This window comes from Dermacentor andersoni, chromosome 11 (genome assembly GCF_023375885.2).
Source record: "Dermacentor andersoni chromosome 11, qqDerAnde1_hic_scaffold, whole genome shotgun sequence".
Classification (NCBI taxonomy): Eukaryota; Metazoa; Arthropoda; class Arachnida; order Ixodida; family Ixodidae; genus Dermacentor; species Dermacentor andersoni.
The window spans coordinates 19437980-19465188 of NC_092824.1; the positions used below are offsets into that span (position 1 = coordinate 19437980).

The 27209-nt window shown below is 45.7% G+C and overlaps 1 protein-coding gene across 1 annotated transcript in view; it reads right to left on the reverse strand.

Moving 5' to 3' along the window:
* The window catches only part of LOC126517552 (uncharacterized), a 43366-nt gene extending 16685 nt beyond the window's left edge, over nucleotides 1-26681 (reverse strand). The window contains exons 1-2 of the mRNA XM_050167296.3: nucleotides 26463-26681; nucleotides 14074-14213 (exon numbers count right to left, since the gene is read on the reverse strand). Coding sequence (XP_050023253.1) covers nucleotides 14074-14213; nucleotides 26463-26573 — 251 coding nt within the window. The 5' untranslated portion in view covers nucleotides 26574-26681. The remainder of the gene's footprint in view (nucleotides 1-14073; nucleotides 14214-26462) is intronic.
* Between the last annotated feature and the right edge of the window lie 528 nt (nucleotides 26682-27209).

A 27209-nucleotide genomic window follows, 5' to 3' on the forward strand; every position in this document is an offset into this window, starting at 1 on the left:
TTAGGGTTGTCCGATTGTCGCGCCATAGAGGTTTTGATGTAGTTATGAAGCAAGGCGTTGATGTCATGCCAGGAAGAATGCAATTTTATAATCTTTCCTTCAGTGTGCGCCTTTTTTTTTGCTTCCGCGTTAGCCTGTTCATTTCCAGCTATTCCACAATGGCTAGGAATCCACTGCAGCATGATAGTATATCGGGATTGAGACGTCTCAGCAAGCAGACACATATCATAAACCAGGGGACTATATACGCCTCAGTGCTACATGTAATTGCTGATGAGTTGCAGTGCTGGTTTTGTGCCACAGAACGCTGTCCATTTCTCTAGGCTGTGTTTCTGTATGCAACACACTGCTTTTCGACATCAGGTTAACTCAGCTGCTGTAGACGTCGTTCGGTGTCCTATCTTGAACTGTTACGCGATTCCCATTCCAGTTACCGTGTAAGCTGCCGCGGAAGACATCTGTGTCACAAAACCAACTTCAAAAACATGCTCGGTATATTAATACATGTAAGCAATGTAGGATAACGCGAAATGCTTGAGCTCAGCAGGCGGCATTTTCGCCTTCTTCGTTATTCCGGGAATTGAGAGTTTCACCGTTGGCTTTGCCATCTTCCAGAGTGGCACTTCTAGTATGTAACGAGGTTTGAAGTCCGACGGCAATAAGTCTTGCTGCGACAACACGGCTTCTGAGTAGCTGGCGACAAGCGGTATGCTTGTGACGTTCGTCGGTGGATGATTCCTGTGCCTAGTCTTTAGCCTTGTGTGCAGTCACAATGGCTCATGTTGCAGATAAATTCAAGCTGGGCACGTGCTTGCCTCTGCAATAGTGCCCGAAGTAGAAGCACATCGTAGTAGTCCTAGGCACATTCTCAGCGCACGAGTCTGAACACTTTCAAGTGTTCGTAGGGCAGATTTACTAATCCGAGAAAGTACAGGACCACTGTAACGGAGATAACCTGCCAAAAGTGCCTGGTAGAGCTGCTGAAGACATGATTTGTATGGCCCCCACGATTTTCCAGACATATCTCGAATAATTTCGCTAAAGCTGTCCAGCCTTTTTCCTAATGAAGAGATGTTCTTCAACTAAAATAAACGACGATCAATGATTACTCCAAGAAACTTGTTGTGGGTTAACGAAGCTATAATCTTCTCATTCGTCATAATGGGGTAGCAGGCCATATACCTCTGTGAAAAGCCATTGTTGCACTTTTTGTCCGTGAGAGCTGTAGTCCGCGACGGTATTGCAACCGCATGCCGCTGCTTCGTTTGTATTTGCAAGCGCGTTAAGCTCTGCGTACACAGAGACCGAGACTGTGCCTTGGTCTCGGTCGGCGAGTCCAGCGAGAGCGACATTATAGAAAGTTGGGCTCAGTAGACCTCCTTGAGGCACCACACGATAGACGGCATGGCTTCTTTTTTCACCGTCTAGAGTAGGCATGAATATTGTTCTCTGTTGAAGATAGCAGGATATCCATTGATGCATATGGCAATCGATGCCATGTTCTTCAGGGCAAGTTGAAATTGCATGATGCAGAAAACCGTCAAAAGCATCCTTGATATCAAGAAAACAGCAGTCAATTGACGGCGACGTTTCTCATGTTCAACAGCCGTTACTAGGTGAATAACACTGTCGGGTGACGACATACTCTTTTGAAAACCTCTCATTGCGTGTGGATATATATTACGCTTCTTCAAAAACCTCTCCAGGCTCGTCAAAATCATGCGTTCCATGCTTTTTTTTACTATGCAACTGCCAAGCACTACTAGTCTTTAGGAAAGCATACCATGGGGTGTCTTGCCTGATTACAATAATGCCACAATCTCGCTTGTTTTCCAGTGTGCGGGCACAGTTCCCGAGCATCAAGAGAGATTTCATAAAGCCAGGAGCTCCTCAGTCGTTCGAGGGCCAAGATGGCGCAAGGTAGAATAGGTAATTCCACCAAGCCCAGGCACACTTGAGTGTCCTGAATAAAAATTGTTGGACGTAGCTCTTGCAGCGTGAATGGGAGGTCGAGACGGTGGTCCATTGTTGGAGGAGCGCACCTGAGTAGTGAAGCTACCCCTCTTGTAGATACGGAGAGAAGCAAGCAGAAATCTTCCACGATCTCCTTCCTGTGCGTCCGGATGATAGTCAAAGCTCGGAAGGGACGTAGTTATTGTGGAAAAGATGGTAGGGCTCGAACAACGCGCCATATCGAGGACAATGGTTTTCTTTGGTCCAGGCTGGTGCAAAAGGTCCTCCAACGTCGTCTGTCGAACTTGTCAAAGCGTCTTTCAATTATCTTTTGCACACGGCGTGACGTTCTCAATTCTGATATACATTTAGTTCGCCTGTACCCTCTCGGAACGACATCGGACTGTCCGCAGCTGTTCAAATATATCGTCAACGGATATTCTTGAATTTACTGCTTGGGTGATGCGTGTTGTTGCATGCATTGCTGCTGTGATGTACTCTTCAATCTCTTTCGGAGAAATTGTACAGTTGCAGGACTCTTCCAGATCGTCTTGAAAAGCACCCCAGCCAGTGCATCGCGTATGAGAACCTGAGAGTCTTGCAAACCATCTCAGTTTTACTTAAGTAGGTAAGTGATCCCTGCCATACCTTTCAGTACCTGTGTACCAGGCAGCAGAATACGAAATGCATCGTGAAGGGATAGCTGCATCGAGGCAGCTGTTTGTACGTTGTCCAACAAAAAAAAATGTTGGTGAGTGGTCATTCAGGATGTCAAGATCATTGCTGCTTGCGAAGTTAGGAAGTTTTTTTCCTCGAATACTTATGGCCCTACTACCTCGAAAATAGTGGTACACGTTGAAGTCACCTACAATAACATGAAGTCCTTGGCTGGAGTCAAGAACAAGTTTCACACTGTCCAGACTCAAATATTCCCCTAGGAGAAATATAGCCACCGATGATGGATATTTTCCGGCGCGTTGACTTCAGTGTTATAGAAACGTACTCGTTGCTGTCATGCACCGGCATTTGGTTTAGCGAATACGTGAGGTAACACCACACGCATATAAAACATTGCTAGAATTTCTACCTGCCTCACACGCGAATTGTTCGTATCCAGAGAGTCTAAATGGCGATGTCAATTCGGCTCCAATATCACAATAACTGGAAGTCGGAGCTTCAACACAGTCTGCTTAAGATCTCCCAGGCGACCACGTAGACCTCGTGCGTCCCACTGCAGTATTACGGAAGGGCTTGTCCTTTTCTGCAGTGATCCACTTAAAGTTCATGGTGCCATGGTGTTTGCTAGCTATTATATAGCAGCAAGCACCGGTTCTAGTGCGTCAAGAGCTTGCATCATAGCCTCGGCAACGGGCGTCTTAACTGCCACAAGCAGCATTCGCAAGAAACGAACCAACTGTGCAAGCAGCGCCTTGATTTGTCGATCCGACGATGAAGTTTCATGTTCATGCTGGCGTTTCGGCTGCACTTCTGTACTCCGAGATTGCAGGGAAAGCAGGGCAGGGCAGTGTCATTGGTGTTCAGAAGCGTATAAGTAGCTAAAGGGGGCCATGGCGTTTGAGGAATAGCAGGAGCGCACAACGACTTTTTTGGGAGTACAAGTCGTCCTGTTGTCGATGCTGATATGCTGCGATTACGTGAGCGCCTCTGGTGGCGGTGTACCTTGGTAGCCGCTTCTCTGTGTGTAGATGGATCTCTTAACAATTTGCTTAGGAGAGACAGTTCACTCTTTAATTTCGGACAATTCTTCGACGTTGCCGAAGAACTAGAAGTAAGAACCAGCACACGTCGACTCATCATGATCACCACCACAGCAAAGACATGTGGTCTTGCTCACACACAATGCACTTACGTGCCCGATTTTCTGGCATTTGCGCCATTGTATTGGCCTAGGGACGAATTGATGGACAGGCTGCCTCACATATCCTACTTTCACATGTGTTGGTAAGTTGTCTCCTTCAAAAATGAGCTTCATGCACCTCGACCATCAAAACGCTGTATGTTGATGGTATGGACTGTATAGGGGATTAGTGTTGCTAGATCGCCATTATCAATATCTCTATGCACGTTGTTGATCACACCGGCGGTGGTGCTGCCTCCATGTACGATGAATGAGCAGAAAAGTATATTTACTAGCTGATTTACAGTTTACAATGTGTCCAGGATGGCTCCTTTGTCACATCAACAGTAAGTATGTCGTAGATTTGTCACGTGGTGGTGACGTTGAAGAACACAGTAGCAATACTCTGAAAGACAAAACTAACTTTTATTGGGCGAACCTGTGCCCACAAAAACAGGCTACACTTATAGCACAATGATAGCGGCGAACACGGTCGGCGATCGTCGAAAATTTGATCAGCGGGTCAAGCGCGTCGGCTTTTATACAGAGGTCGTCGAATGATCCAGACTAATCGTTCGGACGCGCCTGCTAACACCGATCCTGCTAACACCGTGTCCATGACGCGCGGGAACGTTGCAGGCGCCGAGTACACTCCGAATGACATTACCTTGAACTCGTAGAGGCCGTCTGGCGGGATGAAGGCAGTCTTTTCGCGATCTCTCTCGTCGACTTCTATTTGCCAGCAGTCAGACTTGAGGTCCATCGACGAGAAGTATTTAGCGTTGCAGAGCCGATCCAATGCGTCGTCTATCCGTGGAAGGGGGTGTTCTTCGTGATTTTGTTCAGTCGACGATAATCGACGCAGAAACGTAAGGTTCCGTCCTTTTTCTTCACAGAGACAACAGGGGATGCCCGCGGGCTTTTCGACGACTGGATGATGTCGTCAGGCAGCATTTCGTCGACTTGTTTTCTTATAGCTTTATGTTCTCGCGGCGAAACTCGGTAAGGGCTCTGGCGGAGTGGTCGAGCGCACTCCTCGGTGATTATGTGATGCTTTGTGACTGGTGTTTGTCGAATCCTCGATGACGTCGAAAAGCACCCTTTGTATCGTCGGAGCAGATTTCCGAGCTGTTGTTGCTTAATCATGGGGATACTTCGATTAATGTCGTAGTCTGGTTCGGGAACCATGGTCGTCGGGGTAGATGCGGCAGAATCCGAGAGGACAAACGCATTACTCATTTTCTGAATATCCTCAAAGTACGCGACCGTCGTGCCCTTGTTGATGTGATTGAACTCCTGGCTGAAGTTTGTCAGCAACGCTTCAGTTTTACCTTCATGCAGTCGAGCGATTCCTCTTGCGATGCAAATTTCGCGATCGAGCAGTAGACGTTGGTCGCCTTCGATGACGCCTTCTACTTCAGCAGATGCTTCGGTGCCGACCGAAATAACAATGCTGGAGCGAGGCGGGATGCTCACTTGGTCTTCGAGCACATTCAAGGCGCGCTGACTAGGAAGGCTACACGGTGGTATCGCTTGAACTTCTGACAGCGTTATTGAATTCGACTTCAAGTCGATGATTGCGCCGTGTTGATTCAGGAAGTCCATGCCGAGAATGACGTCTCGTGAACACTGTTGGAGGATAACGAAGGTGGCAGGGTAAGTCCGGTCGTGAATGGTAATTCTTGCCATCCACATTCCAGTCGGCGGTATGAGCTGTCCTACAGCGGTCCGAATTTGAGGGCCCTCCCATGCAGTCTCAACCGTCTTCAAGTGGGCGGCGATGTGTCGACTCATGACGGAGTAATCGGCCCCTGTGTCGACTAAGGTGGTAACTGCGTGGCCGTCGAGAAGCGCGTCGAGGTCGGTGATTCTTTGTCTGGCGTTGCAGTTAGGTCTTGGTGTCGGATCACGGCTGCGTCGTGCGCCGGTAGTCGGTGGCCAGTGATTGAACTCCGGCGTAGCTTGTCGAATTCGTGCGGCGGATGAATTGCCGGCTCCGCATTTCCAGTGTCTTCTCGATGCTAGTGGCTTCGCGAAGAAACTCATCCACAGTCTTGGGTGGGCTTCATACCATACCGGCGAAAAGTTCCTCCTTCACACCACGCATCAGTAGCCGGACTTTCTTTTCCTCGGACATTTCCGGGTCGGCGTGGCGGAATAGGTGCTCATTTCTTCTGTAAAAAATCGCGGTGGTCTCATTACGCAGCTGCACTCGGGTTTCTAGTAGTGCTTGGGCTCGTTCTTGGCGTACGACGCTTGTGACTGTCTGCAGGAAGCCACTTCGGAAAAGGTCCCAGGTCGTTAAGGTGGCTTCTGTGTTCTAGAACCCCGTCCTGGCAGCGTCTTCCAATGCGAAGAAGACATGTCGCAGTTTGTCGTCGCTGTTCCAGCTGTTAAATGTAGCGACCCTCTCATACGTCTCGAGCCAGGTTTCCGGGTCCTCGAATGTTGAACCGCGGAACGTCGGAGGCTCCCTGGGCTGCTGCAGCACGATGGGGGACGCTGTGGCTGCCATTAGGGTGGCCTTGGTTGCAGTCTTCCTGCTCGTCTCAGGTAGAAGTCCGTGCTATGGGGGCAGTCCTTGCTGTCGGCGAATAGCACGCTGGTATTGGGCGATGTTGGTTTTGTCCTCGGGCATCGGGCTTGGATCGCGGCTTTGCGGGGGCGTTGGGTACATGAACGCACATGCACCTCCACCAAATGTCACGTGGTGGTGACCTTTAAGAACACAGTAGCAGTACTGTGAAAGACAAAACTAACTTTTAACCCACAGAAACAGGCTACACTTATAGCAGAACGATAGCGGCGATCACGGTCGGCGATCGTCGAAATCTGATCAGCGGTCAAGCGCGTCTGCTTTTCTACAGCAGTTGTCGAATGTTCCAGACTAATCGTTCGGACCAGCGTGCCTTCCACAAAGTTCTACACAATTCGGGTCAGGCGATGAAATCAGCTAACACAAGTTTAGTCGACAACAGACAGCGGATAGAAGCAACGATAACTTTCTAGAAACTTCGGATACATGCAGGCGCGTCCCGCGCCGTGCAATAACATTTGTTAGGCGGCGAAACGTGGTCGCCCGATGAAGATAAGTACACGTGTCAGTATGTTTGTTCTGGGATTAATTCGGACCTCTCTGATTTGCCCTGGAGGCAGCTTCTCGAGATAGGCAGTGCGAGTTTGCCTATTGAGGGACTTGAGGTTGCTTGTAGCAGCGGCGGGCATCTAGGTGATTGTGTACGCTTGCTGTGCGGGCGGCTTATTGTAGTTAAGCTCACTCACACTTGAAGTCTTGTGAAGTCCTACTATAAACCGGCGATTTATAGCCTTGGCATTTCGATCGTCGGATTCCATGTCGTCGACGTGAGAGCAGCTCCATGACATTGGCAGAGTCACGTTTTCAGGTGGTCGGCTGCAGTAGACCGACTTGCAACTTGGAGGGCAGCCCCCCAACATTGGCAGCAGGGGGGGCAGAGCGTCCTTCATTGTTTTTCAAATTGTACCCGCCATCGGGGGGGGGGGGGGCGGTACGCACAAATTTAACTGAAAAATCAGAGCGAAGCAGGAATAGCAGCTGATCAGGTACTCCTCTTCTTCTTCGGATTTGGTGAAAAACCCAGTCCTTGGATAGCAGGCGCTGGTGTAAATATGTCAGCCATATTTTGCGGTCGTGCGCGGCAAGTGGAGCTCGCAAATGGAGTGCGAAGCGGCCTTTTTCTCAAACCCTTTCTGTTTCACAAAAGCCTGCTCCTCAATATTCTCTGGATGTCTCATTCCATATTACAGCACGTTCCCATACGTGGCTGCTATTGGCCGATAGCTGACCCCAATTAGAGGGCTCAGTTCGGATCAGTGGGTTTCTTCCTAGTGATAGTATGGATATTTATTGATGCAGTTTAATGCACAAGATGAAGTAATCGAAAGTCTGCTTTCGAATTCAGATAGTAAATACGTACTTGTGGAAGAATCCGGCTAACGTCTGCTCACACTCGATGGCGGCCGCGCGCATGGTAGTCAAACTTTGGCCACGCTGCTTATCGGTGTTGCATCCGTCGGGTCTTGGTAGTTTCGACTAATTTTGCACACTCAACTAGCCTCGGACCGCGCCAAACTTAAGGTCAGGGTCCACAACGCTTGCACTCCTGGCCGTTCCTGGTTAGACGCCTCGGCAGATTTGACAGCGATTCAAATGCTCAAGATAGATTTCCGTCCTTCACGCTGATGCAGGACAAAGCCGTTCCGCAGCACGTAGTATGTTCATATTGGAGCTTGTGAGCGCTAGCGCACTTTCAAGCTCAGTCGTGCACAAAGAAAACGCTTCGCATACGCACTACAGTCACATATAGCAACGGCCTGCTGCGTAACGTAGATACCACCGCCGCCGCGGGGCCCGCAATGAGACCACTGACGGAGTGCACTGTGGCTGGCTGAGGAGAACCTAGTTTGGCGCGCTGTAGGTGTCAAAATCTGAAGTAGTGGCACCTGCGTGAACATCAAAAATTAAGGTGATTCATGGCTTTTATTGGCGCAAAAGTCACATATCTGCAAAAGATAATTAATGGGTTATCGATGGTAAAACGCGACGAAAGTCAGAGTTGTGAATCTGAATTGCGAATGGCAGGTGTAACTAGGCAGTAGAGAGTCCTAAAGTTTAGTCGCTGTAAGGCGCGTAAAATATACAGGTGGTAAAATGATGACAATGACTACTTATGTATTCCATGAGCATAAACGTTGTATTACAAAGGGATGATACATTAAACGCGTGAGAACCAGTAGCACTCACACAATACCAGTGAACCTTGAACGCAAGGACTGGGAGGCACGTACTTTATAGAAATGCAATAGCAGCAGCAGCCTCTAGTGAGAGCATGTGCTATGTATACCTTGGACTGATAACATGCAATGTACCAATATCTCGTAAGAACGTTAAAACTAAGTTATTGTGAAAGATTGGCTCAATGCCGAGAAAGCTTGCCTGGTGGAAACAGTGAGGACGACCTCTGCAGCTCGTCCCATGCCCGGACATTTTGTGGGGTTTATTTACCGGCTGTGTACATGTTACAAAGTTGCTTGTGATGTCCGGTGGCATTGAGTTTAACCCTGTCTCCCCTAAACCTGATCCCAGTTGTAGAACTAACCTAGTTGTCGACGCCATAAACTCTCTTGTTACTTAATGGATGCACATGCTGAACTAATCTCAACTCTTAATGAAGTGAAAGCCAATCGAAAATTACTTGAGGAGCGTGTTACAAGCACGAATGCCCGATTAACGTCCGTAGACGAGAAAGTTCTTTTTGAGCTTGAAGCTCAGCAGGAACCTACTCATATCTAACGCATCATTACTTGAGCCATAAAAAAAGTGACAATGCATCGGTTCAATGTCGTCTGGACGATTTCGAGGACAGGTCAAGTAGAGGTAGCTTGACTTTCTATGGTATCGTTGGTGCTTTTGTACATGACAAATGTCGATCAGTGGTCATGAAACTGGCATCAATTAAAGTAAAGGAAAACATACTAACACAAAAGAAGAAACTAAAAGGATCCGAGGTATCCAATGAAAAAGACTTCTCTCGGGCAACTAGAATAACTAGGAATGAGTGAATTATATTTGACAAGTCCTCCTGCCAATTGTATCATCTCAGGTACAATAAATTGTTCAACGACAAAACGTGCTACGTGTATTGATCACTAACCGACACTGTTTATGAACTTCAGCAAACAATATTCCTGCTGCCACCGGTAATGAAGGCAGCTGAGATATAAATTTTCCTGCGAATACTACCTCACCTGTTTCGAATTAGCGTGTCGTGGCCGTACAGCATAAGCACGAAAACGATTACTCTGCACTGTTCACTAACATAAGCGCGATGCCCCGTCTGCGCTGATGGAGACACGTGAAGCAGATATTCTTTTTTTAGTCGAGGCCTGGCTTTTACACAAAATTGAAAATTCGAAAATTTTTGTTTTCAGTAAGGTTCGAAACATCTACAGAGAGGACCGAATAGGAAGACGTGGCCGTAGAACGTTGATCACTGTTTCATCTGATATCACCTGTTTTAATGTGCACGTACCTTGGCAGATTGAATTCACGTGCTGTTGTATTCACATAAATAACAAAGACATGATATTTTCCGCTTGCTATCGACCACCCGATAGTACATCCGCATTTTTAAATGAACTATTTGACTTTCTTAACGAAATCGTTGTTGAACATAAATCATAACCAATATTCTTGCTCGGTGATTTCAATTTCACCGTGGTTTATTGGACTGTTGACTTCCCATCAGTGACTGTATCCTGATCCCAATGTTCAACCTTTCAGGATAAGTTTGTTATCAGTTTCTTAAAGAGCCTACCCGTGTCCCTGCAATTTCTGCCAACATCCTTGACCTCGTCTTTCACCACATCTCCTGATTCGATTTCTTCATTATCAACTATAGCTGGATTAAGCGATTATTACGTGATTAATTTTGCTATTCCCTTACGATCGCGCCAGTGTCTAAAATACTGTAAGAGAATTGGTGACTACCGTAGAGCAAATTGTTTCTTGTTCATGAACGAGTTACAAAGCTTTCCCGTTTTCTTCCTTCCAGGGAAATTTCTACCGCAGAAAACTGGCTCCTTTTCAAAAATAGGGTTGAAACAATTACTGAAACATATATTCCGACTCGCCAATTGTATCTATGCAACCGGGCTCCTTGGTTTAACTTAGGCAGCAAGCGGCTTCTTAAAAGGACGAAAAAAATCAATTTTTCAACGCTTCAAGTTGCCTGTGGGAATCAAAGCAAAAGCTGCCTACGTGGCTATAACATTTGAATATAAAATGGCCATCGGCCCAGTCAAGTATATCTTTTTTTCTGAAGTACTACCACACCTGCTGACAACCAATCTACGTACGCAATCGTATGCAATCCTAAAGAAATGGTTCTGAAAACTGACACTAGATTGCCCGTCTCCCGTGAGCTTTGCTCAACGGCTTTTTACTACACATTTTCGCCATCTTTTTTTCATGCTCTAACAGATACTTCACCGTCTGCACGTGCCTTTACATACCTTGAGATGGAACCGATTTCGATCGACGTTGGTGGCATATGCAGTTCGATTAAAAAAGCTAAACATTCCTCATTGCCGAGTGGTGATAAAATAAGGTACAAATTCCTTACGAGTACTGTAGCTTATTCATCTGCTTTCTTGTCATATTTTACTCAGTCGTTGAAGAGTTTAACACTGCCGGACGACTGGAAGACGGGGAAGGTGATTCCAGTCCACAAGTCTGGTGATATTCATAACCCCTTGAATTATCGGCCGATCTCCTTAACTTCTATTCCATGCATGTTATTAAAGCACATAATCTACTGCAACCTTGTTATTTTTCTCGAGACTAAGAATTTTTTTACCTCACAGCAGCATGGTTTTCGTAAAAAATATTCTTGTGAGGGTAAATTACTAACCTTCACTATTGATTTGCCAAACGCTTTAGATCGAGCTTTGGTGACTGGCTGCATGTTTCTTGACTTCGCAAAAGCTTTCGACACCGTCTCACATCGACTACTATTACTGAAAGTTAGCGCAATCTATCTTGATTGCGGCTTGTTTAAATGTATTGAGTGTTTCTTGCGAAGTGTAATGCACTGTGTTTCTGTTATTAGATCATCACTCGAAATCACGCTATGTAACATCCGGTGTTCCTCAGCGGTCAGTCCTTGGGTAGCTGCTTCTTGTAATTTATGATAATGACCTGCCTGGTGCTGTTACTTGGAATATAAGGCTGTTTGCAGACGACTGTGTTCTGTACCACGTAATTACTAATGAGTCTGACTTCTCCGTTCTTCAATCTAACCTTAATAGGATTTCCCTTTGGTGTGACACGTGGCTTTTGAAGCTAGACATAAAGAAATGTAAAGCAATGAGGATGGCTCGAACAATTGACGAGTCTACTAGTTATGGCTGTGATCTTAACGTTTCCCTCCTCAGTTCGTCAACAAGTATCTAGGCGTCCATATCACTAAAACCCTCTTTTGGCAGAAACATGTCCACCTTATCTTTAACAAAGCTAACCACACCCTTCTTATTCTTTGTCGAAATTTCCGCCTTACCCCGGTTCCGTTGAAACTATCATTAAATTAAACACTCAGTCGTTCTAAACTAGAGTACGCTTCACCCATATGGGACCCGCACACTTGCTCCCTAACACATTCCTGAGAATCGTTTCGAAACCGCTCATCGAGGTTTATCGTCGCTAACTACTATCGCTTAGCCGGCGTTTCTAGCATCAAGCAACATCTTGACCAGCCTCTCCTTTCAACTGCACGTCATATTTCCACCTTTTGTCAGCTTCATAGTAAATAATGCACTAATAATGGCCTAAAAATACAAATTTTTAGCCTCCAAACCATTTGTCATCCCGTATTGATTATCGAATGAAGGATGGCGTGTCTCAGTATAAAAGCATGCATACCTCGAAGCCTTATTTCCGAAAATAATTCAAGACTGGAATCGCATTCCCGCCTCCATTGTGGCTATTACAGAGCGTGATGTGTTCAAGTTGGCTCTCTGTAATCATGTGCTGCCTCATTAGCAATTTTTCCTTTTTTTAACTACTTCCACTCCTCTCTGTAGTGACTGTACGGCCTTCAGAGTAAATGAATGAAGGAAAAAAAATCATATGAACCGGGCGCTACGGTGACGTTCAGTAGGCGGATCATTGTCGACACGCCCTACTCTATCCAAGCCTTCGCAGCGCAAGTAATTCAAAGCGCAGAAGCACCGGGTTCATTGCCAGGAACTCCGCTTCTGCTGAACGCATTGAAGTACTGTGCATATTGCTGCAAATTATTTCTGAAATGGTCTATTTCAATTATATGTCCATTTCTTGACTTCGATAAAAAGTGATTCAGGGCCCCTTTAAGCAGCCGGGTGATATAACATGGACAATCCTCTATTTTCTCACAACTTTCAAAGCCGTGAACTGATTGCTTTCCCTTTTCCTTTGTGCGAAAAAGTGAAGATGAGCGTGGCAACACATTAAGGACTGTTCGCCAAGGCCACTCCATGCATGCACATTTACGATTTTGTAAGCTACCATTTTAGAAGGTACCATCCAATCTATTTTGGAAGTTACCATCCAATCGCTTTACTTCTCACCGAGGCCAAATAATTTTACTTCTTTTCGAAGGTTTATCTGACCTTTAGTTCGGAATGGTCCGGTGGTCCGGCCATATGTTGGCAGTGTTCATAACTTTCGGTCACTACAGTAAGTAGAGTTTACGTGCACTCAGAGCACTGGCCAAACGATGATACTGAAGGCTCCCTATTTAGGATGACATATCGCAGTGATTGTATTTTCGCAATCGCCCAAAAAACGCAGTGTTATACCGCAACCTTAAATTTCATAAATAGGAGCTTCTTAAAGGAGATCCTATTTGTGAGAATGGTAGACCATCGGGGCAAGCATAGATCAAACGAGACGCGTCTAAACATAGAAACCAGACTGCGCGCTTATGTATTGTTTTTCGTTGAATAGGATAGCATTAGATCACGTGAATTTGCGCGCAGCTGCTAGCTGAAACGCCACAATTGAATAGTTCCGCCAACATTGTCGCTTTATTAATAGATGTAGTTTTGTATTTTGCTTTTGCGAGTTTTCTGAGTGTGCCCAGTCTCAGCCAGATTACCCCGCTGCTTATCTACCATCGTTACTCTAGCATGTAGCAAATACTCAGAATCACTAAATCTGTGTTAAAAATGTGGCACCATAAGTGTGCCCTATGTGCATCACGTGAGACGCACTGAATTTAAAACGTTATTTCTGTGTATTTTCACCAAATGCCACAAGCTGCTAAGATTTTATGCCTTCGAATGTGACAGGGCCCAGGACCCCCGGCAAGCTTTTCCCACACCTTGAATTCCGGTTTCCAATATTATTTTTATAAGAGAGATGAAGTGTAAGTGAAATGTATGACAGGATGGAATGATGAGAAACCAATGGCTATAGTCCGTGTTAAACTATAGCTTTTAGTCGGCTGCAGCTCGGTGTTATACACTTCACACAAAACTGTCCACAATTTCTTCCTTGACTGAGAAAATCGTTAGACACCGGCAGCGCTTGTCCGCAGGATTAGGCGTCAATAATTAGATTCGGTACAAAACACCTAACGTGCATATTGGCAGCGTAGCGTGCTGTCCGTTGTTTACACATAAGTTTCTAACAAATTGGATCGTTGTAAATTTTTCTTCATTGTTACCTTTCACACGGCACTTACTTTCGGTCTCCCTTTGTGTACCATTCATTGAAATCGTATACATTATCCTTTAATGAGATTTTTCCATAATAAACACATGACACCGCCTCTACTGCGTAATTATGCACCTTCATCCAAATCTTTTGGCTCGTGTCTAAGGCCTAGAAAGAAAAGAGACAACAGTATTTTCTGCTGACCATAACGACTGCTAAGTTAAATACAAAAAATATTGACATGTAGGGCAATCGTTTCACATAGCAGCAATTAGTTACACCATGAACAAATAAGCTAGTCGCTCTGCGATGTGAATTAAAAATGGTCAACGTTCCCGCGGTCACAATGGTAGGATTAATGGAACCGCGAGGCTTGGACACGTTCTTTCGTGGCGCTAACTTGAAACGAAACCACATGATTTCAGCAAGGGTGGCCTACGAAGTCGAAGATGGGGCGGTTGCACGTGGTTTCAAAATCTTCGCGACATGCATTCTTCAATTCGTAATCAAGTCAGCGACAAAACAGAAATTTGCATATTTAACTCACCCGCAGCAGCTTGTACAGCGCGTTCTTGATTTCAGATTAACAAGAACCGAACAATTCAAGCGACTACCACGACAGTGTTGCGGGAAAATGTATACTGACTGCGGCTTCTGCTTTGCGAAGTACCAAGAATATGTCAAACTTGTGAACAAGTGAGCTAAATGCCTGAAGTGCTCTTTTGTCATAAAAATCATGCCACGATTTGAAATATCCACGAGACCAGTGCAGAATTTAGTAAAGCCAGAACGGCGAGATGCTAGCTCTTCGATCCTATGGCTCCTTGACCTAGAGCATTGTTGTAAACGAAACTGCAAACCACAGCAAAGCAGGTTTTGTGGTTAGGCTCAGACTCATTGCAGTTAATGCCGAGAACTTTGGTTTATATTTGAAAATTTTCCATCCGGAACAAAACAAGACGATAAGCTTGGCTGGACTCTGAATCATCACGTTACCGTTGCTGCTGCTGCTGCTAATCCCAGGCTGTGCTCACAGCACCGCTAGAAGCGTCCGCGTCCGTGCTACAGTTACATCTGTGGAGGGTCTGCAGAACGAAAGTGTTTTTCAACTGTTGCCGCAAGCGTCCCCCATGATTGCTTACGTCCCGTCATGTGTCCTGCTATTAGGTAAGGCTGATAGCGTGGTGTAAATTTGTACGTTAGAATGTACCGCGCATTCCTAGTTGAAAGAGAAAACTGGCCAGAAAAATTTGAAGGGAGTCCTGTGATTTCGTCCCTTCAGCTCTTCACTGTCTCACTTTTCTGGCGCGAGTGGCGCTCTTGTTCCTTCCGCAATACTTCCGGTTCAACTCCTAATGCGACCAGGAAACAAAGGCAAAAAAAAAAAAAAAAAGTACTGTACGAAATGTAAGCGCTTTTTATTGATGTTAAATTATTAAAATTATGGGTTATTACGTGTCAAAACCACTTCATGATTATGAGGCACGCCGTAGTGGATAACTCCGGAAATTTCGATTACCGTGGTTTCCTTAACGTGCACCCAAATCTAAGTACACGGGTGTTTTCCCATTTCGCCCCCCATCGAAATGCGGCCGCCGTGGCCGGGTTTTGATCCCACGACCTCGTGCACAACATCCCCACACCATAGCCACTGAGCAACCCCGGCGGATTTTTATAGATGCGATATCATGGATTAGGAAGTTTGGAGGGTCAACATGGCCACAATTAGTACATGACCGGGGTAGTTGGAGAAGTATGGGAGAGGCCTTTGCCCTGCAGTGGGCGTAATCAGGCTGATGATGATGATGATGATGATGATATCAGAACATAAGTTTAGTTACAAGTTGAGTTACTGAATCTTTGGAAGAACTAGAATTAGACATCCCTGATTACCGCACACCAAAGCACAGAATAATATACCTTAGAAACCTGGCCCGTGAGCACGACTTTGGCAAATTCCTGGAAACCTGGAGTGATGACGTCGCTAATGACGCCACGCACAAGATGACATGATATTTACCTGGCTAATTAGGGCAAAACAAATGCCTGGCACAGACTGGAGATAGCCTAGCAGAGCGGATGTGACGTCTCGCCCTCTTCTCTTAATTCTCTTCCGGCGCGCACCTGGTCGCTCGATGGCTCGCTGCTCGCAAGAGCTGCGCGCACGCACTCGTTACATGCTTTGACATCAACACCGGAGAGGGCGCGTAAGGTGCGCTTCGTGTGCCGCTCGCTAGGGGCCTACGCCCCGCCATGTGGCGCGCGCTGCGTTTCCTCCTCGCTCTCCTTCACTCCTCTCCCGCATATCGTGACACGTCAGGGAAAAGGCGTTCGCTCCCTTAACCTAAATAAAGACAACGCCGAGGTGCGAGTGCCACTAAGATGCACCTGAATCAAAGAATAGGGTCACATACAAATTTGTTTGGCCTAATGCCACCACTGCTATCCGATGCCCGAGATTTCACATTCAGATAAGACATTGTGCTTTCTTTCTTTAAAAAATACAACCAATTTATAAATAATCACATGTAAATGCGAATTTCTGCACGCGCTTGTGATTTATCTTAAGTGCCGATATTACTGGCATTGTATATTTCAATTTACAGGTAGCTAATCTAAGAAGATCCACTATATGCCATTTCAATAGGTTTACCTAACGTATGAGGTATAACATGCAAGAACAAGGATATGAATGTGAGGCATAGCCTAGTGGAATGTTCCGTATAACCTCTGAGCACTTAGGATTTCTTTAACGCGCACCCGATGCCTCGCACACGAACACTATTTTTTTTTTCATTTCGCCCCCATCGAAATGCGACTTCCCCGGCCGGAAATCCCCCGACCTAGATATCAACAGCGTAACGCCATATAGACAGTTTGCTATGGTAGCAGGCGCAACTTTTGATGCGAAAGCATCAAATTGTCTAATGAGCGAAAAAGTCGGCGTCTGTAGCAGTGGAACCACACCTAAATTCTCATTCGCTGCGACAAATCACCAGCGCGCCTCCACAGAGCAGAGTCGGCGAAACAGAACCCTTGATGCCACGATTGTAGCACGTGGGTAGAGGGCTTTTGGAAGCCGGCACGCGGTCCGTATTTCTCCTTCTCTCTCACTTCCACTGGGCTTAGCTTCTGCGCGTGCCTGCAGGCCTTCGTGGCGGCTGCTACTTCCTCGGTCTCTCGTCGAGCAGTTGCTCTTCTGCACTTTCACTCTCATTCGTTGGCGTGGCCGCCGAAGAAGATATCGTCAGCTTGACTCGCCCCATGGACATTAGCGAACACACATATTAAAAATAAAACTACTTGATTTCTCAGCAATATCATCCTACTGATACCGGTCTACAGCCAACAGGCTAACGTTGAAACTGTGAAAGAATATGCGGATCCCACGCACTGCAGCAATCGATGTAAGCGAAGCTTTCTGTGTTGTTTGCATTGATCGACGATAATTAGTGATAAAGTTGACAGCCAATGTTTAATTTTACCGCTGTTTAGTTCAACACGAGAGCAGTGAGCTGGCGTTAAACGTTACGTTGCGTGCAACACTGCTGTTTGTCTGCGTGTTACACACAGCACACAAGGGGAGGTACTTGCTTGATGCGTTGTTGTGAACGATACTTCATAACCTCTGAGAGGATTGAGCATATTCATTGTCTCACATTGCACATCGCATCGTGGCAGATGTATTAAACTCTAATTGAATTATGGGCCTGAATGCGCCAAAACCACAATCGAATTATGAGGGACGCCGTAGTGGCGGACTCCAGATTAAATTTGACATCGTGGGGTTCTTTAACGTGCCCCTAAATAAAACTGCACGTGCGTAAGTTTTATTTCGCTCCCATCGAAATCCGACTGCCGTGGTCTGGATCAAACTCGCGACTTGAAATATTGCCATAGCCACAAAGCTACCGTGGCAGGTATAGAAGTGTTGATTTGACGTGTGACCCCTTCCCTAGTGTCACCTAGACCCTACGGTGCGTTTTAATGTGGGTGTGCTTCTACACGTTCAGCGAAAGTTGTCCACTTGACAAATTTACATGGTGATAATTTTCCAGAAGTAGCAGAGACGTGCCATGCGGTACCTTGAACTTCAGTTTATACCATTTGCCCACAACCGCCAGTCCTGCCTGTTATAGTAGATTTACCTTGCCTTCTCACGTAACATTTTCCCTACGTCCTCACAACCCTTGTTGGGAACTGCGAGGGAAGAGTGGCAAGGCTTTTATTCACTGGTATTGAGACTACGATGGAGCCTGCCTCATCTCCCCCTCCTCTTTACAATTCTATCTAGCTTTCCTCTGGACTTGCATATTTGTAGTAAGTCATAAAGTAGGCGCTCGAATTGCAGCAGTGCTTCTGCGGGGGGTCACGGATAATTACAGATGTCAAGCGACTATTCAGACGACGCCAAAGGAGCCCCAGATGGCATTGTGTACATTTCACGTGGTGGAACGGTCGAAACGAGTTTCTCGTGTCGCGTTTCCTTCTTGCAGTGTTCCTGTCATGTATAGACATAATCTGAACCACCCCCCGACGCGGTGTGCCATATAGCAGCAGCCACAGAAGCAGCAGTAGCATGAATATCGAAGGAAGATGCAAAGAAAGGTTTGCTATAAAAATAACTGGCACTAATTTTAGCACAAAACTCGATCACATGCCCTGCAGAAAAACTTGAAGACATTACTCGCACCGCAAGACTCAAAGGACTGCTCAGCGACGTTCAAGTGGACATTGTAATTCGTATTCACAACTCAGAAATAATAACTAGGTGTGCTTAGATTTTTTAAGAATTATTTACTTTATGTTACCCGGCAAAGAGCCGAAGTTATGCAGCCCTGAAGCCATGCTTGTTTCACGGAAAGTGTGACTTGGAACCCACACCTCTACATGTTGCCCTCCGGATTTTCCTGGTAATGACATTCTTTTGTTTTTAATAGCATCCTTAAGAAATGCTGAAAATTAGTGCAGCATTAAAATTTACTTTATCACATTTATTGGCGTGTTAGGCCAAAGTGTTGCTCATCTCAGTATCCCTGCTAACGAGAAATGGTTTCGATATTTCTTCTTTTGAAAGCTCTAGCATGTGGCTATATTCGAAGGTTTATAAATGAACATTTTTATTCGCTAAATGCAATATACAGTAGTTATGTTCATGTCAACTCTTCATGCATCCAACCTGAATAGGGAAAATTCGATCTTGAGCAGTTGACTTCAGAAAATCGCTGGATCTCCCGTAATCGAGAGCGGATGTAAGCATGAAATGCCAACTGTCAAAGAAGATTGGTTGGAGATAATACCAGCGACAATATTAAAATGGGTGGAGTGCACGTCCGCAGAGACACACCGCACCACATCACACCACACCACGTCAAACTGCGCACTGGTCCCTATGGGCGCTGCCCAGTTGAAAGAAGTAAAGCGGTTGGATGCGGCACGATAGGCGGCGAGAGACGCCAGGGAGACAGAGCGTATGGCCTAACTAGAAGAAAAGTGCCTAAAGGAGGCGCCACTCAGCGTGGTGCCATTTATCGAGGCATCTAAATACCCGCGCCGAGGAACTCCCGGACCTCTGGCAATCAAAAGAGCGAACGCAACCCTGTCTCAGTGCCAGAAGATGACAATAAGAATAATAAAAAAAAAGAAGAAGCGCGATGCAGGACAGAGCGCTGACTAGCAGCCAAATGCGTTATTTGCGGACGCAGCATATAAAGACACCATTGGATGTGACATAAAGAACAGAAAATGAAGGATAAGCGTCAGCCACGGAGATAATCCAGTTCTTTCGTTGACAGTGCGAGGGACGCAGAACTGACACATGCGTCGCCACTTGTGAATATGCAAAGTGCCTACAAGATTTCCCGCGCGCGCTTTTCACTATATATTCCAGTTATGGCGCCCTTAAAAATCGGGTGCAACCACACGTGTTACAATGGGCAGCGAGATGACTGTACGGGTTTCCTTTCAATGAAGCGGCATGCTGCGCAGGCAGTCACTATTACATCTCCAAGTTTGGCATGTAAACAACGTTTACAATCGAGCGAAAACTTGTAGACGACCTGCCTTGTACAGTCAACAAAGCCGCGAACATGAACCTTATATCAACATTTACGCGTGACAGTATCCACCCTGCTGATTATTTTGCAGAACCCCCTTAGTTATTAGGGACATTGCACACAACCTTCACTTCTGCCTTGGCCGCAGTTTTCATAATGTTGTGGGAAACAGGGTGTATATCAGCGGACACAAGTGGAGTCAAGCCATCAATGATGAAAACTGTGGGAATTTTCGGCTTTCACCATGCTGGCATCCTCTGTGACGGCTTAAAAGAGCGCAACTTTGGAAGTGTTTTCTCGGCAAGAACACAAAAGGTGGAAACCCCTTTTCGTGTGAATGTGTCGGAGCGGGGAACGTGGCAGCAATATACCCCTAGATGCTTTCCTGCCAAAATCCCCGGCAAATCTGGAAGTTGACGACCATTCCCCGTTCCAGAAGCCAGAGCAAGCGTCTACTTTTTTGCAAAATGTGTACCCACCGGACTACCGCGCCGTTTCAGTTGATGTCAATGACTTGTACTATTCATTATCGTGTAACCTCTCTGTAACCTCTTTAAAAAAAAAACCCTCAGAAAAGAAATTCCCAAAAATTCCTAATTAGAGTATTGTCATGCGATTAAATATTCATTTGCGAATATTTTTGCTGTATTAAAACAACAAATGCTACTTTCTTAGATTTCACAATTTATCAGTTCGTTCTTGGTGGCCCCTACCAACCAGTAATTCTGGCACAAGACTTGGCCAGACTGCAGAAACCAGCTGTCGTGCGAAATGGCACGGCTTACTTGAACGCGGCGGTTTCATCTGAGTTTTTCCTTATTTCCTTGAGTGTTTATTCAAAGTGTGGCACGCGCTTCACCTCAAGTTTTGCGTGACCTAGCGCACTGCATTCACGGACGAAAGGTGTGAGTGCAGTGTTTTGTTAGCGTGCAAGTTCCTACGGCATCGAAGGCGCTGTTTCTCGCCATAGCGACAAATTCAGAACGCTGCACGAAGAAACGTCGCATTGTGTTCGTTCACCCTCCGTAATAAAGGCTCTGAGTGTTCGACGGGAAACCAAGTTAGTAAGTCGAATGTTTTCTTAATGATAATGTAAGGCAATGTTGTCTTGTGTGATAACTGTGGGATATGAATATATGATGCCGCACGGAATTGCTAATGATTCTATGAAAAGGTTTCGCATACGTTGCTATACATCAAGGCAAGGGTGCTGGCCATAGTAATTTTCATCCATTGAAAGATGTTTTGTGCGGTCAATTTGGTGCAATATTCTATACAAGTAAAAGTGAAGTTGCTTTTAAAACATCTGTGGCACTCATTTATTTCCATCCTATTCACTAACCGCCTTAATGAATCTACTAAAGCAACTGCCATGAATAACAACCTAATAATGTTCCCATTAAGAATTACGCCATTCTTACAGTTTAATGACGCGCTGGCGCTTCAGCTGAGGTGAGTCGCAAGCTCACCATCCCTTCAAGACAAAAATAACTGCTGGCGTAGCGCTGGAAATGCCAGACGCCAGAAAGTTCAAACATCCGCGCCAAGCTACATAAGCTGTTGACGTCACTGATATTTCCGATTGTGACGTCAGTTCCTTGTTTTTTTTTTATTTTTAGCTTGCTGTTAGTTCTTCTCCCGATAAATACATGGCGATGGTCGCATTGAGCCGCCATTTTCCTTACATGTGGGCTTCTATAGAAGTATTGTGCGCAAGGGCCAGCCCTGGAAATGGGCGCGCTGTAATCGTTTTGACGATTGGTTGGATTGGCTTGACCATTGACGTGGTTACCTGCACTTCTTGTGCCAGAAAGAAGTGCCGGCAGCCACGCGCTCCTAGTACCGTGTTTATATTGCTGATCACTGCTCCTTGGCCGCAAACCGCAAGCATAACATTTGCTTTTTTTTCGCGGCAGGATGAAAGCAATCGTCGATAAATTCTATGGCGATATGGCTCGATCGCCCAAAATGCAGCGTGTGATAACCATAAAAGATTCACGCATAAAATAGCATTCTCACAGAGGGAAAGAGGACACGCCAGCTCCGTTCCCTTGTTGAGCCCGTCGTTTTCTCTCCCGCTAGATCATGTGGCCAATTGTTTAGCGGAGTCTAACAACGACGGCACAGGGTCCACATAAACAGCTTCGCTGTGAAAAATAGAGAAGCGGACGCTACCAATCGCCGCGAAATAAAAACGTGCGGACGCGCAGGCGCGCGCAATACAGCTGCAGACGCGCAGCCTTCAGCTACAAATCAGCGCAGTTGCCCTATTGAGCCGTCAGTTGCTTCAGTAATACAGGCAGGATACACCACGAGTATATTTCACATTGTATTTTCTCGGCAATCACACCTTGCGTGCAAGAAACGATTTCAGCGGAGAAAGTTGTCGCCTACGCGCAGAGTGGTTGTGAATTGTAGTTTGTGAAGGTACAGAATCTGTAAAGCTAGAGATGAGTGTTGTATCCTTTAGGTTAACTCCGCAGCAATAATTTTGGAGCAAAGGACTTCCCTAGTTGCGAAGGCATCTGTAGAAATATGCAGGAGTGTGCCCGCTGTCCGTTTTAATTCAGACGCAAAAGCACTCTTCTCGCCGCCGTTGGCATAGGCATCACTGTTGAAATGCTCTCCCGCTCGACAGGATCTGTGCGGCTTGGGTTCAATTGGATAAAGCGGCAAAAAAGCCTCCACGCGCGCGGACTGCATTTTGCCGAAGCAACGACAAAGCAAAATAGAAAAAAACAGCGTTACGCTCAATCGCCACGGTGGTGGCGCCAGGGTCCTTCAATACATTGGTTCTACTTTTCGCTACTTGTTGGAGGATTGTACGCGCGCCGAAATCAGCACACCAGCATTCCTGCTGAGCTGCTGTGTGTATGCAGTGCTCTAAGCCGAACGATCAGTAAGCGTTGAGCTATTGCAAGCGAACACTTACCTGCGCACTGATTAAAGCTGGCGTGAACCAGTGCCCGACATAGATAGATAGATAGATAGATAGATAGATAGATAGATAGATAGATAGATAGATAGATAGATAGATAGATAGATAGATAGATAGATAGATAGATAGATAGATAGATAGATAGATAGATAGATAGATAGATAGATAGATAGATAGATAGATAGATAGATAGATAGATAGATAGATAGATAGATAGATAGATAGATAGATAGATAGATAGATAGATAGAGAGATAGATAGATAGATAGATAGATAGAGTCAACTCTTATTCGAAGCAAGCCCAGTCTGCGCCCTAGGTGGACGGCCTCATTATTCCGGAAAGGCGCGTGCCATGAACATCTCGTGCCCATTCGATAGTGCTACGCTGTCTCCACGGGTCCGGGACTGACAGCTCTGCCTGCCACTGCTCGTCGGTTAGTGTTATGGTGTTCGCGTTGCCATGTTTTCCTGAACATCCCCACACCACATCAGTGGGTGAACCACGCTGCGGTTCGCCCCCAGTCGCTCAACAGGAACGTCAACGTGCTTGCGCATAATGCCCATGGCAGCAGCGGGAGCCGAGCACTGCTACGACAGCTCCGGCAGCACAGCGTCATGGTGCGCCTGATTAGCTTTGCGGATTTAGGAGCAGAACGCGCCACGTGCAGCTGGAGGCCTTCTACTCGTCCACTGCGTGGCCGTGCATGCGCCGTCGAGCAGTACAGTAGCGCATTGCCAATGACGACGGCGCTAGTGCACTCCCAGCGACCGTGGAATTGCTAACTTAACAAAGAAATGTCAGTAGGCTTGCGTTACCCAGCAGAATTACGGCCATATTTCAAGCGAAGCTTTTCTTTTGTAGCAGCTTCACTAGAAATTTGAGCTGTATGTCATATAAAGCACAGATTTAAAAAGTATTTTCGCATTCTTTTGAAAAGCTCTCGTCAGGAACTATTAGTAGAAGCCTTTCTTCAGGCACACACTTGTATTGTCGCTTGTTCATCAGCCATAATGTTCACCATATTTTTATGTGAACCTCTTTAACAAATAGTTCCCCCGGGACTATTGGCTAAAACTGAGATCTGTGTACCACACAGCTCGCAACCCTGCACGCCAGTTGCATACGAAATTTCCTTCAAATGCCATAAGGAGGCGACGCACAAATAACTTTGCATGCACACTATGCGCACCCGTCCTCTTATTTTAATAATGTATTAACAATGTTACTCGTTTGCATACTTCACCGAGGAGACTTGGGGCACCTCGTATAGCGGGTCAAATTTGTCACAAAAACGAATGCTCAGCTAATGATTGCAAAGCTCCTCACTAAGCCAGAAACAATACAACTTCGCCTCACAATACTCATATATGTCCTCTATTTATACAAGCTATGAACTTGCTCTGAGGTTAGAGTTCTCTTGGAAGACTGGTTACCATAGCATAGCGCGCTTTTAAGCACTTGATAAAGAGATATATGCACAAAAACACATTTTTATACATATATTTATCTTCACGTGCACCGTCGTAATATGTTCTCTTCACTTCCTCTATCGTGGGGACGTCTACGCTATGCAAAAGGAGTACTACATGATTCTTTAGAGACTTATGCGCGCACAAAGACAAGACGTCGAACGAAGAAGGGACACACAACATGCGCAAGCTTCCATTCGTTTATGCATGTTGCGTGTCCCTTCTTCCTTCGACGTCCTGTCTTTGTGCGCGCATAACTCTCTAAAGAGTCATATAAACCCAACAAGGCCAAAATATAACGCTTCTGATCGGCGTACTACATTCTGTGCTGTTCATAAAGTATGCCAAATGTGCTGTGGAGCACATGAATACGCAATTTACTACGAGCTATATAATATTCTACTACACACTTTCAGTTTTTCTACATGTGACTTATAGCCTGACTCTTGCAATTCCCAAGTATAGAGGAAGTGCCTCGTTTAGTTTACAATTGACATTGTAGGAGCATAATACGTGCCTAGTGGAGCGCATCGAACTAGGCAAACAGGAGTATCAAATAATAGTTTGCCAGGAGCATAATTGAGCCATAAACGGCAATGTTGTCATGCTTTTGCCGAAAACTCATCTGGCGATTAAACATACTGGTGCAAAAAACGTGCACTCACCAACGATAAAATAACACATGAAAATAATAACATGACGTTTCGGCCGCCAAACGGGTCCCTTGATCCCAGTGAAGGTGCAATCGTAGGCGCGCGGCTATTAACGGGTGAAGTGGAACAGCCTACGGGTGTATATCTTGGCAACATTACCCCCTCCCCACACCCCCATTCTGGTTATCGTGCGCTCAGATGAATAAATGTAGTAAATTCTAAAAGTGAATGGTCATATAAATGTTTTTCAGTTCCGATGATGGTCGCTGAGTCCGAGTCAATGCAATGTCCGGTTATTTCACGGCGTTTCCCCAAGGCGTTCACGGCTGTGTGGCCCCTGGCGATGTCATTTTTGTGCTGCTTCAAACGCCGTTTAAAATTTCTACTCTCGCCAAAGTATGGCGCGTTAGACTTGCATGGCACGATATATTGTAGATTTCTACCGGGTTGTCTACGCTTCTAAAGGACTTCGTACGAACAAGCTGTCGGCCAAGTTTTCGGGAAGGCACTTGGGCCAGTTGTAAATTGTAGCATTTTAATATTCTTGCGTTGGCCTAGCTTCTCGCCGCATTTTACGATTCGCTCTTTCTCCGTTTCACCGCTGGATTCAAAACGTTAAGTTAATATTGTTGTTGTTTTTTCCTTGGCGACTGTACGTTTTTTGTACGAAGCAATAAAGCTGCCCCACGGATTACGCGCACGCAAAGTCCGCACCTGACTTTCCCCTAATGCAAACTATGTAGTACGTACATCATGCGTTAGCGACTCTCACGAGCATTCAGCTTAGGCACTCTCAAACAGCGGATAGCGAAGGTCAGAGTATGAAGACAATAGACTCTACGATAAGCAGTGCGGTTTGCAAATTATTTCCGTAGCCGTCTATACTGCCTTCTTGGTTTTGCCCTGAAAGTAAAGTAAATGGCGCAAAACGCACACATAAAGGAAGCAGTTTTGTGCGCAACAGGAATGCGTGCTTGGCGCCAATGACAAGAAGAGGGCCCTGCGTGGACGTAAACAAGGACAACGTCGGTGAAGCCGTGACGGCGATAATATGTATTGCACGACAATGGATGTGACTCATTTGTGTCCTCTGTTGTGCTCCCTCTCCGGGCTGCGAACCGGCCAGCTGGCAACAAAATGTGCTAGAATATTAGAATATCTGCCCTGATTTTCCAAAGCCACTTGCAGAGGAAAGTATTGCGTCGCAATTAGAAGAGCAATCAAAATTTCACGGCTCATCAAGTGCACACAACGCCTGACAATAATAACGCGAAATATCCCGATTTAAATAATCAAATACCTGGAGTAGATCAGTCAATGTTGGTTTGTTGCTCTCCGAAGAACCCTTGATGCTGGAACTAAAACTGCTCTTAGCAAGGGCGAAAATGACAATTAGAACAAGAGAAACCATGTTTTCGGTGAAGTGCTGCCACAAAACGGATAACAAGGGTGTTAGAGAATGTGAGCAGAACGGTAGACGCTCGGGCTATTTATGGGAAAGTTGGTCCGAGAAAGGTGCGCTGCATTCATGTTATTTTAGCTATACGTAAAGCTATTTCCAGTGGCATCACAGAAGTTTTCTTTGTGCCTGTATGTATGTATTATTCATTGTACAGGGTGTGCTTTAAGCATCTACATTCTTCTGTTTCTCCAAAACAGCTTTTGGAGACACGCTTGAATATGAATCATCGACTGACTTGTTTTCAACACTGCTGTACACCTGTGGGTATTTTAAATTTTTTTACATTTTCGAGGCCTTCCACGTACTAAAGACACAAGTGCTCACATGTATTTTTCCTTCTCAGTTTTTGATGTTGTTTCAAGAACACAATTGCCCCAGCCCGAGATTATCGCTTATTGTGTTTCATCCTTAGTATTGCAGATCATGTGAAGACGGAAGATTTGAAGCTTATGTTCAAGCAGGAAATGTTCGTAGCCCTACTTAGCGACAAGGAGAAAAATTCAATTTAACCACCATCTGTAGATGCGGTGTTTTAAAATATGAAATAGTGTGCAATAGAGACGTTAAATCAAGTTCAAAACATCA